At 46.9% G+C, this 12,980-nt stretch overlaps 1 protein-coding gene across 2 annotated transcripts in view; it reads left to right on the top strand.

Moving 5' to 3' along the window:
- The first annotated feature begins 8,777 nt into the window (after positions 1-8,777).
- The window catches only part of NECAB1 (N-terminal EF-hand calcium binding protein 1), a 54,908-nt gene continuing 50,705 nt past the window's right edge, over positions 8,778-12,980 (top strand). Inside the window, exons 1-2 of one of the 2 annotated variants that reach the window (XM_054167408.1) lie at positions 8,778-8,841; positions 12,341-12,365. In XM_054167408.1, the coding sequence (XP_054023383.1) occupies positions 8,800-8,841; positions 12,341-12,365 (67 nt within the window). In that variant the 5' untranslated portion in view covers positions 8,778-8,799. The remainder of the gene's footprint in view (positions 8,842-12,340; positions 12,366-12,980) is intronic. The other variant, XM_054167409.1, reaches the window with a different exon arrangement.

Raw genomic sequence — 12,980 nt, 5'->3', positions numbered from 1 at the left:
GGTGAAGTTCTTTTGCTGAGGCTGCTTTAGTGGCTTGGAAAAGTCATAGATAAACTTTATGTCCTTTTCAAGTGATATCCACCCAATAACTGCTTATGTTTACTATGCAACTACCTGTAGCTCATTGTTGAGAAAAAGCATGAAGGACTCCACCATAAATGGCTGTTACTGAACACATTCAGGGAACAAGGAGCACAGCACAGACCATTGAGGTGTGTTCTACAAAATAGGAAAGGATAGATTATATTACTCTGATGCCAGCTAGCCTTAAATTCAGTGTAGATGTTCCCCTGGCACATGCCAGCTCCTGGGCAGACTCCTGTTTTCTACATGTGTTTGCTGAGCAGGTAGGCAGGGTAGGCAAGACCAGAATGGTCCATGAGTCCTTCACAGAGTCCAAAGCAGGCAGGTTTGTGATGTCCAGCGATAGGACAAGGGGCAGTGGGTGCAAGCTGGAGCAGAGGAGGTTCCACATGAACTTAAGGAACAACTTTTTCACTGTGAGGGTGACAGAGTCCTGGACAGGCTGCCCAGAGAGGTTGTGGAATCTCCTTCTCTGGAGACATTCAAAACCTGCCTGAATGTGCTCCCATATGACCTGCCCTAGGTGATCCTGCTCTGGCAGTGGGGTTGGACTGGATGATCTCTCAAGGTCCTTTCCAACTCCCAGTATTCCCTGATTCTGTGAAGGAAGCTGGCATAAGGATAACACAGCTGCAGAAGCAGCTGAAGAGAGAGACTCCTCTGGACAAAGACTCTGGGGCTGTAAGGATCTTGTCTGCTGTAGATAAAAGAGATGTCAGCTGGCATCCCATGCATACTTAAAAAGTAGAAGATTAAAGGGGTGAAAATACAGCTGCCATACATCTCCATGGACTTTCTTATTCAGATGAGAGTTTCCGAGATGAAATCCTCTCTCAGTCAAGAAACAAATCAAGTGCTCAGTAAAGGCAGAAGAAAAGATGAAATCTGGCACTTTTGTACATTTTTGTGCATTGTATCCATCACAGACTTTCTTCTTACATTCACCAGAGTTAAAGCTCCCCTCTCATAAACTTCTCTGATGATTTAGTCACTGAAGTCAACAGCTCTGAGTTATTAAAGATGATCCAGTGAAACACAGTCTTACAGAGGGAAGGAGAGCATCCAGCAGACCGTGCCAGCTTCTGCAGCCGGTGCACAATCTTGTCTCAATGTGATCCACGGGGAGAGCACACCCTGTGTAAGCACTTTCCCAGCTTTAATTTGTGGTTTGTAGGCATTGATAGCCCATTAGGTATCTTAGGTCATCATCCTCTTGACTGCTTTCACAGTTTAGTCAAATCCATTACAAATATTACCAGCCCTTGTTAATTCCCAAATTCGTATCTGGGAGAAAGGCTGAGCGTGGGCAATGCTCTTGGTGCAGCCAGTTTGTCTATGTATGCTTCTGATTTCCACTGCTCTGATCTAACCTGTTCATATCCTTTCAACCTGGGACACTTAAATGCAAAATGGAGGGAAAGACAAGAATGTAAGGTGGGAATCAGGTATGACTGCTACGCTTCTTTCCGTGCACCACAGCTTTCTACATAACTGCTGAGTGTCATGCAGAGGGGAATGGGAGCCTAGCTTTGCACAGCTTTAAATCTCTGGTTTTAATTATTTGGTGGACAAGATTCAGAATTTATAAAGCATTTTAGGTTCAGAAACCGACTGGGAATGCCAAAGCCAAGAAAACAAACCCACCAGCTTTCTGCTGTTTCACCAGATCACAATTCTGATTGTTATTTCAATCAAATGAGCTCAAAATGAGTGAAAATTACTACAGGCACCACTTTTAGTACAAATTAGGGATTTATAAACTCCAGTTTCTAAAAAGGAAACAAACTTCCTCTTAGGCTTTGAGGGAGAGCAATCAGAGTACTTGTCAATGTCATGTTAATGTTTCACAACAAAAGTTGTGAAACAGTGTTCACGAGCAGCATGGTTTACTTGTCTAGTGCTGAGCAAACTCTTCAGTGTAGAAAGCTAGAAAGATTATTCAAACATGATTATTATTCTATTCAAGCAGTGCTGGCTGAGGGCCAGAAGAAGGCACGTTTGCTGTTCTAGCCCTTTCATTAGGAGAGACTGGAGAAAATTCCCTAAGGCTTTTGGCTAGACAGTATTAGGCTGCAGTGTAACAAATAAAATCTAAATTAAAGAAGGAGCACTCCTCTCATGGCAGATTAGAGCTCAGAGAGCAGAGGGTGCCTGCAACCTGGCTCATTTTGCTCAAATGGTGAAGAAAAAGAAGTTGGGTTTCATACACTCTTTACAGTATAAGTGCAACAGATGAGAAGAGGAAAACCAGAGTCCTCTGAGCATTAAGACAAGAGTAGACTATTTGGTCAGGAGTTGGAGCAGGCTGCCCAGGGAGGTGGTGGAGTCACTGGCCCTGAGAAACATGTAGACATGGCATGTGGGGACATGGTTTAGTGGCCATGGTGGTGTTAGGACGATGGTAGGACTCAATGATCTTAGAGGGCTTTTCCAACCAAAACAATTCCATGATTCCATTTAAAATAAAAATGTGAGAGCCACATGCTCTTCAGAGGTGGTGGTGGGGCCCACTGGAGGCAGAGCATTTGCTTTTATGGCCAGAGGACAGCCCGTGGCTGTACCAGCAGCCCAACAGGAAGAACTCTAGTTCTAGAACCTTCTGTGTGACATGTTTCTGTCTGCTTCTCCAGGGCAAGCTGCAGCAGATGTGAGCACAGCATTTCCTAAAGCTGTAGCCTGTGCTGTGCCTGATCTGTTTGGCCAGCCCAGCTGTCAATGTCCCATTTTCAGAAGCATGATATTTATATTTATTTATACTCACACTGGTACTCATGAATGTATAAGCAAATGTGAAGGGAACAAAAGGAAACTCATAAAGCAAGTATAAAAATGAGACTCCTGGGAACTCTGATTTCTAATTAGAAACACTGTGCTTCTGTTAGAATTTTAGCTCCCAGAGGTTAATAGAAAATGAGATCAAAGGCAGCATGTGTTTACCACTGGTAGATCATGCCAGACTAAGCTTCTTTGATGTGTAAGAGATCTGAATAGGAAATGCAGATCTCATCTATCTGGACTTCAGGAAAACATTTAATGTGCTGCCACTTGAGAGTGTATCTGTTAGACGAATGAGAAAGGAGCTCATAAAAGAACTGTAAAAGTTCATGAGGTTCAAAACAGAGCAGATGACAATCTGATTTTGTTGGAAGGAAAACTACTGTGCTGGAAGGAGATTGGTAGTAGAGATCCTTGTGGATTTGTGGTGGGTTTAGTCACCTTCTGTAACACTACTTACACTGTTCCTCCTCTCCCAGCCCCTTTGTTCCTGAGGGTTTTTTTATTAGATGCTCCAAGGATGCTCAGCAAACGAATACAACACTGCCCCAGACCCCGAGCTGCATCGCTCAGCTGGTGGATGGCTGTGCCACAAGTCCCTCCTCTCCTTCCTGGGGAAATCCTCACCTGGGCTGCAACCCAGCAAGTGCAGAGATGGTGATGGCCTCCCACTTTTCCTCAAGCATGGCCACTATCAGAAGGGTTCCATAGGGCCACGCAAACATGACAACACCTTCTGGACTCATTTCCAGTTGATAGCACTGCCAGGTCATCTTTCAACTGGTAAAAAATGCAGGCTCCTGTGTTGGGAAGCTTTCACTTGTAACCTTAAAATGTTATTTTTATTTGAAGTTGCAGATGTGACAATGCAGAAGACTAAAACAAAAGGCCCTTATGGCATGGCGTTCACAGCAATGGGATCAGTTTCCATCAAAAGCGTCTTAAGTCTATGCCCTTTGGACCTACAATGAGATTTGTGTTACAGACTGGGAGGGAGTTCATCATTTTGGGGGGATGATGGACCAGGGATTTATTTTCAAAGAAACAAAGGTACCTAGAAATTATAGTCTGAGCAAAGAGGGGAAACACATAGTGACAAATTTCCTTGTAAGGAAGGCATCCAGAAGACATCAGAAACCCATGTGCTTGACTTTGAAAAAGAGAAGCAAGCATGAACCAGTGCAGAGAAGGCAGACACGATGAGGGAACAGACAGCTTCTCTTAATGAGAGAAACACCAAAGAGTTTAACTCAGTCAATCTTGCAAAATCAAGGCTGAAACAAAAAGCAATTATTCTCTGTAAAGCTATCAAGACCAAACCTCAGGGAAGGAAAAGGACTTTTTAGGTAGCACAGGAAGACATGGGAATCATGAATATGTTCAGGATGGAAAATAGCAGGGGGGAAAAAAACCACACATCAGGGAGTAGGTTGTCTCCCAGTAGAAGCAAACAAAAGCATATGCAATTTAGGACAGTAGCTAATCAATATGTGGAAGGGCCACCTTGAAAACTTGTCCTGCAACAGGAAAAAGAAACCATAAGGAATTTCTAATTTGCAGCTGGACATAAAGAAGAAGCCCAAGGGATACCAAATTGCGTGGCAGTAAGCAAACCCACCTCTTCTCTCGTGGTAGAGACTGCTCTCTAAGCAGAACTTATCAATACATCAGAAGAAGCAGTTTCTTTCCTCTGGAAAACTGGAATCAGATCTATCTAGTCCTTGTAGAGCCATCTGCTGCTGCTCCTAAAAGCAAGGAGCAAGAATAATGGCAGCAAAGGCATCAAGCCCACAAAAAGTAGATTCAGCCAACATTCAATGGAGCTGAACTGCAATAGCAGAGGGCTGGTTATAGAATCACAGAATGGCTTAGATTGGAAAGGACCTTAGAGATCATCTACTCCAACCTCCCTGCCATGGGCAGGGATGTCTCACAACTAGACAAGATCTTATGGAAAAGCTAACATACACTTTTGCTGTGGCTTACTGAAGGCAGGACATGCATGCATTTTGAGAGTGAAAAGCCCCCTCTGGAAACCAGCACAATGACAGCTTGTGCTCATCCACCAAACCAGGAGCCTGCAGACCCGAACCATAGGCTTGGGTGTGTACAGGTCTGTGAGGCATCCTCTGCTGACAGAGCGCTTGGACCATTGCTTCGGGGGTGCCCTTTGATTGGTGCTGCCTTGGCTGTGACTGACGACAAGGCGTTAACGCTTCTGATGGATCTCCAAGCTGCAAAACATGACAGGCTTTGTGCAGACCACAAGATGGCACAGCTGTTGTGGCTATACAGAACTGGCTAAGCAGCCTGGCTTGAGCACATTAGAAATAAAAATTAACAGAGCAGCTAATATGAAGGATTATTTCATTAGGGATAAGAGGGGAGCAAAACCTATCCTATTCCAGTGAAACAGCTCTTCTTCCTCATTGAAGGGCAGCATTCCCTGAGCCTATAAACCACAGGCAGTGCAGACATCTTTCATTTACAATGACCAACTGCTTATGTATTTGCCAAAAAAAACCACCCCAGCATTTCAAAGCAGAAAGGACTTTAGATCCACTGTTGTCTGAGGTGTAACAGAAACTTGTGCCTTTAGATTTATTTCTTTTTTTTCAGTCAAATGTTACCATGATTATGGAACAGCTTTTTGGTGATTTGTTATTTTCTTTTCAGATAGAAAATGCTTTAACACCAACAAAGCCTCTCCATCCTGCAGACAATTCCACTGGCAACCACTTGCAATTTCGGAATGGCAAAAGAGTTTGAGAACAATCCCTCATTAGCTGTCCGGTACCACTGACCTTTTGAAAGCAGCCTTTTTGTGAAGCAGCCCACAAGGCAATGAATGCACTCTGTGAGACAGCGATGTTAATAATATGGATTTATTAATGGACCTGGAAAATATGATGGAAATTTCACCCCATCATGACTCTGGCAGCAGTTGACAGGAACTGGATGGTACAGGTTAATTGTCTCCAGGATTATTGTTTTTATGATCCCTTTTGTGTTCTTGAGGCAAGCTCAAAATACTCAGATTAAGACTAATCAAAGGGAAAGCTTCTGCTGCTTCAACAGAAGTCTTCATTACAAGATAGTAATTGTTCAATAAAGTTGAATAATGGCTGAAAGGCTGAGAGAGTTGGGGCTGTTCAGCCTGGAGAAAAGGTGGCTCCGGAGAGACTTTCTAGTGGCTTTCCAGCACTGAAGGAGGCCTACAAAAGAGCTGAGGAGGGACTTTTTACAAGGGCTTGTAGTGATAGGGCAAGGAGCAATGGTTTTAAACTAGACAAGGGTAGATTTAGATGATGGAACATTGGGAAGAATTTCTTTACTATGAGGGTGGTGGAACACTGGAACAAGTTGGCCAGGATGGTGGTGGAGTCCTCCCAGGCTTGATGGGGCTCTAACCAACCTGATGTGGTGTCCCTGCTTACTGCAGATGAGTTAGACAAGATGACCTCTAGAGGTCCCTTCCAACTCAGTGCATTCTATGCTTCTGTAAGTTAAATATGCAAAGAGTTACTGTTGTTAGTTTTATAAAAGTTAACCAAAACAAATCCCTTGCAGCCTAAAGATTTTCCTTATTGCCACCCAACCTTCTGGCTCTTGAGAACCTTTGGACTTTTGTTCTTATTTTCTCTCTCTAGAAAGCAACATGTTCCTACACTTCCATCCTAAAAATGAGATTTCAAAAATCAGAGTCTTTCAGAACAGGCTGCCCAGAAATGTGGCTGAGGCTTTGTCCCTGGAGACATCCACAATCAGACTGGATGTGGCCCTGGGCAGCCTGAGGGACCTTGACCGACTGGACAGATGGGCAGAGTCCAATGGGATGGCATTTAATAAGTCCAAGTGCCGGGTGCTGCACTTTGGCCACAGCAACCCCATGCAGAGCTACAGGCTGGGGTCAGAGTGGCTGAGAGCTGCCAAACAGAGAGGGACCTGGGGGTGCTGATTGACACCCGCCTAAACATGAGCCAGCAGTGTGCCCAGGTGGCCAAGAGGGCCAATGGCATCCTGGCCTGTATTAGGAATAGTGTGGCCAGCAGGAGCGGGGAGGTCATTGTGCCCTGTGCTCTGCATTGGTTAGGCCACACCTGGAGTCCTGTGTCCAGTTCTGGGCCCCTCAGTTTAGGAAGGACATCGAGACACTTGAACGTGTCCAGAGAAGGGCAACAAGGCTGGGGAGAGGCCTTGAGCACAGCCCTGTGAGGAGAGGCTGAGGGAGCTGGGGTTGTTTAGCCTGGAGAGGAGAAGGCTCAGGGGTGACCTCATTGCCCTCTACAACTACCTGAAAGGTGGTTGTAGACAGGAGGGGGTTGGTCTCTTCTCCCAGGCAACCAGCACCAGAACAAGAGGACACAGTCTCAAGCTGTGCCAGGGGAGGTTTAGACTCGAGGTGAGTAAAAAATTCTTCACTGAGCGAGTCGTTCGTCATTGGAATGTGCTGCCCAGGGAGGTGGTGGAGTCACTGTCCCTGGAGGTGTTCAAGGGGAGATTGGACGTGGCACTTGGTGCCATGGTCTAGTTGTGAGGTCTGTTGGGACAGGTTGGACTTGATGATCCTTGGGGTCTCTTCCAACCTTAGTTACTGTGTGATACTGTGTGTGATACTGTGATCTAGTTGGAGGTGTCCCAGCTGACTGCAGGGGGGATGGACAAAATGACCCTTGAGGGTCCCTTCCAATGCAATCTGTGACTCTGTGAATTATTAAAGAGCAAAAATAGGTTGGGATGATTTTCCCCTCTTTCTTTTCAAGCCATCTTTAGGAAGTGAGATAAAAATTTCTCACCTGGTGAAATGCTTTGGTTTTCCTTTTGGACAGTTCTCTTCATCCTCTCTCAGGTTTCCTTTTGAAATGTGGAAAAGGAGGTGGAAGAAGCAGGAACATCCACACACAGCAAGTCCCACTACAGCAGAGGCTTTTCACACCTGAAGATGTGTTAAAGTGAAAAACATCACTCTAAGGAATATAATCATACAACAACATAATGTATAGTATAATATGAAATGAATATGTCATATGGAGTAAGAGAATATTGTAGGAGTATATAATGTATAACTGCAATGCCATTCCCTGGTGGTGTGTGGTGAGAGGACAAAGCCCCCCCTTACACAGTGCCCAGTAACTGCTTGGCACATGTCTGAAATAACACTGTGGGGTTGTCCCTCACAGCTGCTCTCTTCCAGACAGGCCACTTTGAGAGGTATGTAGAATCACAGAACGATGGAGAGGACCCTTGAAGGTCATCTTGTCCAACTGCCCCCGCATTGAGGAGGGATGCCTTCAGGTTCTCAGGTCCCCATCGAGCTTGACCTTCAATGTCTCCAGGGATGAGCCTCTACCACCTTCTTAGGTAACCTGTTCCAGTATTCCACCACTCTCATTGTGAAGAACTTCCTCCTAACGCCAAACTTAAACCTACGCAGCTCTACATGATACTCAAAGACCTTCTTTTCAAGCTCCAGTGCTTCTGCAGAGCCCAGCTTACCGTGGTGTGGGCCACAGGCCTGCAAAAGCACAGCCATGCCCCATCACCCCTCCGCTCTGCAGACTCCACAACATGCTCAGTGACCCTGCGGAAGGCAAAAGCAGCCACGATGGAGGTGAAAACCTCAACAGACAGGCTGCAAGAAACGAGCTGCTTTGATGGGGAGAAAGCTACTTTAGGCACTGAGATGCGGCAAGGCGGCTGCGGAGCGGGCTGGGACCGATGATTCCCGCAGCCCCCGAGGAGGGGAAGCAGCATCGCCTCCTTTCCAGCCTCTTCGGCGCTGCTGCTCCAGAGCCATGCGAGGCGGGGCGTGTGGCTCGGCCCCCCGGCAAAGCAGCCATCCCCGGGGCCGGAGGGGCGGTCCTGCCGCACCCCCCGGAGCCCCTGCGCCGCTGTCCCGGCCCCGCCGCCCCGGGAGGTGTTGGCGGCTGCGGCGGGCGGATGGCGGCGGAGCTGGGAGCGGGGATGCGCATCTTCCGCGATGTGAGTACGCGGCACCCTGGCGTGAGCATCCCCTTCCAGCACAGGCACCAAGTGCAAGCGGCAGGGCCCGGAGAGACTTTCGGGTTTCAATTTTTGTTTCCTTTTTTCCCCCTGACTTGCCCCTTTACCTCTTTGGGTTTGGGTTTTTTTTCCATCCCCCTCCCCACGCCGGAGGGGCGATTTCCTCTTTAGGGTGCAAGGCAGTGAAGTCCAGCAAAGCTATGGGGCTTCCCTTTCCTTTCTCCCATCCCCTTTCCTTTCTTCCTTCCTTCCTTCCTTCCCCTTTCGTTTCTTTCTTCCTTCCAAGTGTCTTTACCATGTAAACGTTAATGTGAGGAATGAGTTTGCTGTCGATGACATGCATGTGTGAGGGGAGCAGGTTAGCAGCTGGGGGTGGTGAGGGGAGGGGCTGGGGGGAAATGCTGTCACTCCTCAATGCATTGCTCAGATTGATACTATTTTCATTTTTTTCCTGTCCTTTTCACTGAAGAGTTTCACATCCTGCAAAAGTTTCTGTGCCCCAAACTGTGCAGGGTCCCTCCACTCCCATTAAACCCTGATGGATTTGAGGTGCATCCCTGAGCCCCTCAGCCCATTGAGGGAAAGCCCAGAGAGATGCCCTCCTGTGCACCACACCCTCCTACCCCTCAGCGATGCTGTGCCAAGGGTTCAGCATCTCACAGGCACCTGAGAGGTGAGGAGCAGGGTTTCAGGGTTAGCCCCTGTGGTATGTATCCACTCGTGGGCAGAAGAAAGCCATTCAATCTCAGAGCATCACAGGTTTCCACCTTCTCCAAATCTCACACAGCTTCCAGCTGAAAGGCTTTAAAACCTTTCATCACACTGGCTTTGCCCTCTGTTAACAGACTCAATAATTCCAGAGCAGCACCAAATCCTACAGGCAGCATGGAAGCAGGTACCTGGGGAAGCAGGCTGACCTTTCCTTCAGGTGGCACAAAATCGAAACCAGGCTCCTTGCCAGTGAGATAGGAGAAACAGCAGCTCCCCCCCAAACCCAGCCAAACCTGCCAGAAACCTAAGACTGTATTTTACCTGCTAGGGATTGTAGGAACTTGCATTTTATTCTAATAATGCTTCTAATGATCTTTCCTTTGTGCTGCTAAGAGCTCTTATTAGGAGAAAATTTCCAGCTGAAGAGTGAGCACTTAAAACCTCTAAATCTGGATACTGAAAACAGAGCTGCATTTTATGATTTTAGTTGGATATACAGGGAGGGAAAGTGTCATCTTACCAAGTTTATTACACACTTTATGTGCTGTAAACTTAGTTAGAGACCCTTTAGTGACCCATCCTGGATGTGGGTTCCCATGAGTGGGAAGCCCACCCTACAGAATACAGTCATGAAGATGCTCTGCTACAGCCTGGCACCTCCATCCTTAGGTTTCTCATTTGGTTTCACCTCTAGGAGTGGAGCACTTACAGCATGTGCTGGAAGAGCTGTTTAAATGCTCCAGGAAGTTTACCAAACCAGAGAACATTTCCATTACTGTCAGCTCTCAAAAATATATGTGCCCATTTTGAAACTCTTTCCTTTACTGGCATTTAACAAGTCCAAGTGCCAGGTTCTGCACTTTGGCCACAACAACCCCAGGCAGTGCTACAGGCTGGGGTCAGAGTGGCTGAGAGCAGCCAAGCAGAAAGGGATCTGAGGGTACTGGTGGACAATAGGCTGAACATGAGCCAGCAGTGTGCCCAGGTGGCCAAGAAGGCCAATGGCATCCTGGCCTGCATTAGGAATAGTGTGGCCAGCAGGAGCAGGGAAGTCATTCTGCCCTGTACTCAGCACTGGTTAGGTCACACCTTGAGTCCTGTGTCCAGTTCTGGGCTCCTCAGTTTAAGAAGGACATTGAGAGACTTGAACGTGTCCAGAGAAGGGCACCAAGGCTGGGGAGGGGTTTGGAGCACAGCCCTGTGAGGAGAGGCTGAGGGAGCTGGGGTTGCTTAGCATGGGGAAGAGGAGGCTCAGGGAAGGGAGGTTGTAGCCAGGTGGGGGTTGGTCTCTTCTCCCAGGCACCCAGCACCAGAACAAGAGGACACAGTCTCAGGCTGCACCAGGGCAAGTTTAGGCTGGAGGTGAGGAGAAAGTTCTTCCCAGAAAGAGTAATTGGCTATTGGAATGTGCTGCCCAGGGAGGTGGTGGGGTCCCTGTCCCCATAGGTGTTCAAAAAAGGACTGGCTGTGGCACTTGAAGCCATGGTTTTGTTGTATTGAGATGATAGGTGGCAGGTTGGACTTGATGATCTCTGGGGTCTTTTCCAGCCTGTTCGATTCTATGATTCATAGCATCAACAGAAATTCTATTTGGAATATCTTCTTTCTTCCCTTGCCTAAACTTGCTATAGCATTGCCCATGGATTCCCAATTGTGTCTTAGGCTGAAGCAGCAATGGGGGCTATGAAAACATAGCAGAGTAATAGCAGGTGGCAATTGCATGTGTCAGAAGTGTCACATTGTGATCTGTGCCACAGCAGAACCACCTCATCTGGAGAGCAGGAAGCAAAGAAATTGGAGGAGACCCCCCTCCCCATTGTTTCCAGTTTGTATCCACAATTTCTTCTCCAAACTAGGGACTCCTGTGGTGATACCTGTGGTGAGGCATCACCAGAGGCCAGCAGGCATGCTGGCATGTCGGAGGCAGCAGGACAGGGCCAGTACGCCTGCATACAGCTCTGGTTGGTGCTGTGTCCCTCTGCCGATGGCAGCCTGGAGGGATCTGCCACGTCTTCTCACAGGATGCAGCCCCCAGGATCAGTCCTGGTCTTTGCATAAGGAGTTACAGACTCAACTACATTTAAATAACTTTGCCAGTAGGTGCCCTTTCCAGTGAGGAGAACAGGCAGACCTGCACACCATGAGAGTAAGCCAGGGCCACAAGAAGTTTGTGACAGAAGTATTGCAGGGAAAGATCTACAGCAGGCACCTTCTCAGCTTATAAACCTCTAAGTTTCCCTCTCCATTTTCTTCTGTATCTGGTTTCTACTTGCTACCACAGCAATCCTCAGATATGCTCCTACACATCTCATCTCATCTCACTGCTTCCCACATCCACTCTGATGCCTTCATGCTACCCAGCTCTTCTCTTGACTTATTCTTTTGCTTCTTCCACCCACAGTACCCCAAGCCTGTCTCACCATCTCAGATGTTCAGCACATCCTCCCAGCTATCATCTTTGCTCTGCTTCTTCAAACCACATCTCAGCTCTGAATGCAGTGTTGTGGTAGCACAGATCTTGTGCCCTTACAAGCCATACACAAAGGTGTTTCCCATTGTGGTCTTGGATTTGAGTGCACACAGCACAAGAGGAGTTGCAATACCCTGTGAGGGAAGAATGGAGACATGCTGAGGGCTTTTCAATTTTATGTAGCCTTGTGGAAATATGATGTAGAGCTCAGACTGTAAGTGTCCACTAACATTCTGTGCTACTACCCCTTAAAATAACCAGTGATTCTGTTCTCTCTCTCTTTTTTTGTTTGTTTAGATACTAAGAAGAGCAGACAAGAATGGTAAGACTGGTCATGTGTCTTCCCTCCTCTCACAGGGAAGAAGTAAATCCATCATTAATTCAGCATTTTATGTCATTCTTGAAACACTTCAAGTCATTCTCTAAGCATGCTAACATGAAAGCCAGCCATCCCTCACGACATTTTGTGTTTTCTACAGGTTCAATGCAATGTGTTTTGTTGTGCAGTGATCCTCCCTGTGGGTTCTTTATGGGCAGATCTTGTGCTATCATGGTTTGGCAGGTGTGTTTGACTGGCACTTTGGGTGTGCACGTGTTTTGTGAGTGACATTGTCTTCACAGGAAGGTTTGAAATGCCTGTTAGTAGCTATATTTGATCACTTTTTAAAACCACTGTGGGCTGTATCCAGCAATCAGGCTTCTTTCCTACATTTTGCAGCTAGGTGTTTACTCTGCATTGCATTCAACTCATATTCATAACACAAAAGTCATGAGTTTATTGTTATTAATCAAAAGCTTTGCCTCGTGATACTGTCTGATTTCTCCCCACATATATTTTTTCCCTTATTTCTGTTCCACAGGTTGAAGCATAATGCTGTAAGGCTTCACAAATGCTTCTATTCTGGCTGCAGCAGGGGCAGCTCCCTGCTCTAGGGAC

This window comes from Dryobates pubescens, chromosome 14, assembly GCF_014839835.1.
Source record: "Dryobates pubescens isolate bDryPub1 chromosome 14, bDryPub1.pri, whole genome shotgun sequence".
NCBI lineage: Eukaryota > Metazoa > Chordata > Aves > Piciformes > Picidae > Dryobates > Dryobates pubescens.
Note: the sequence above shows the minus strand (reverse complement) of the source record. Positions and strands in the feature narration are given on the sequence as shown.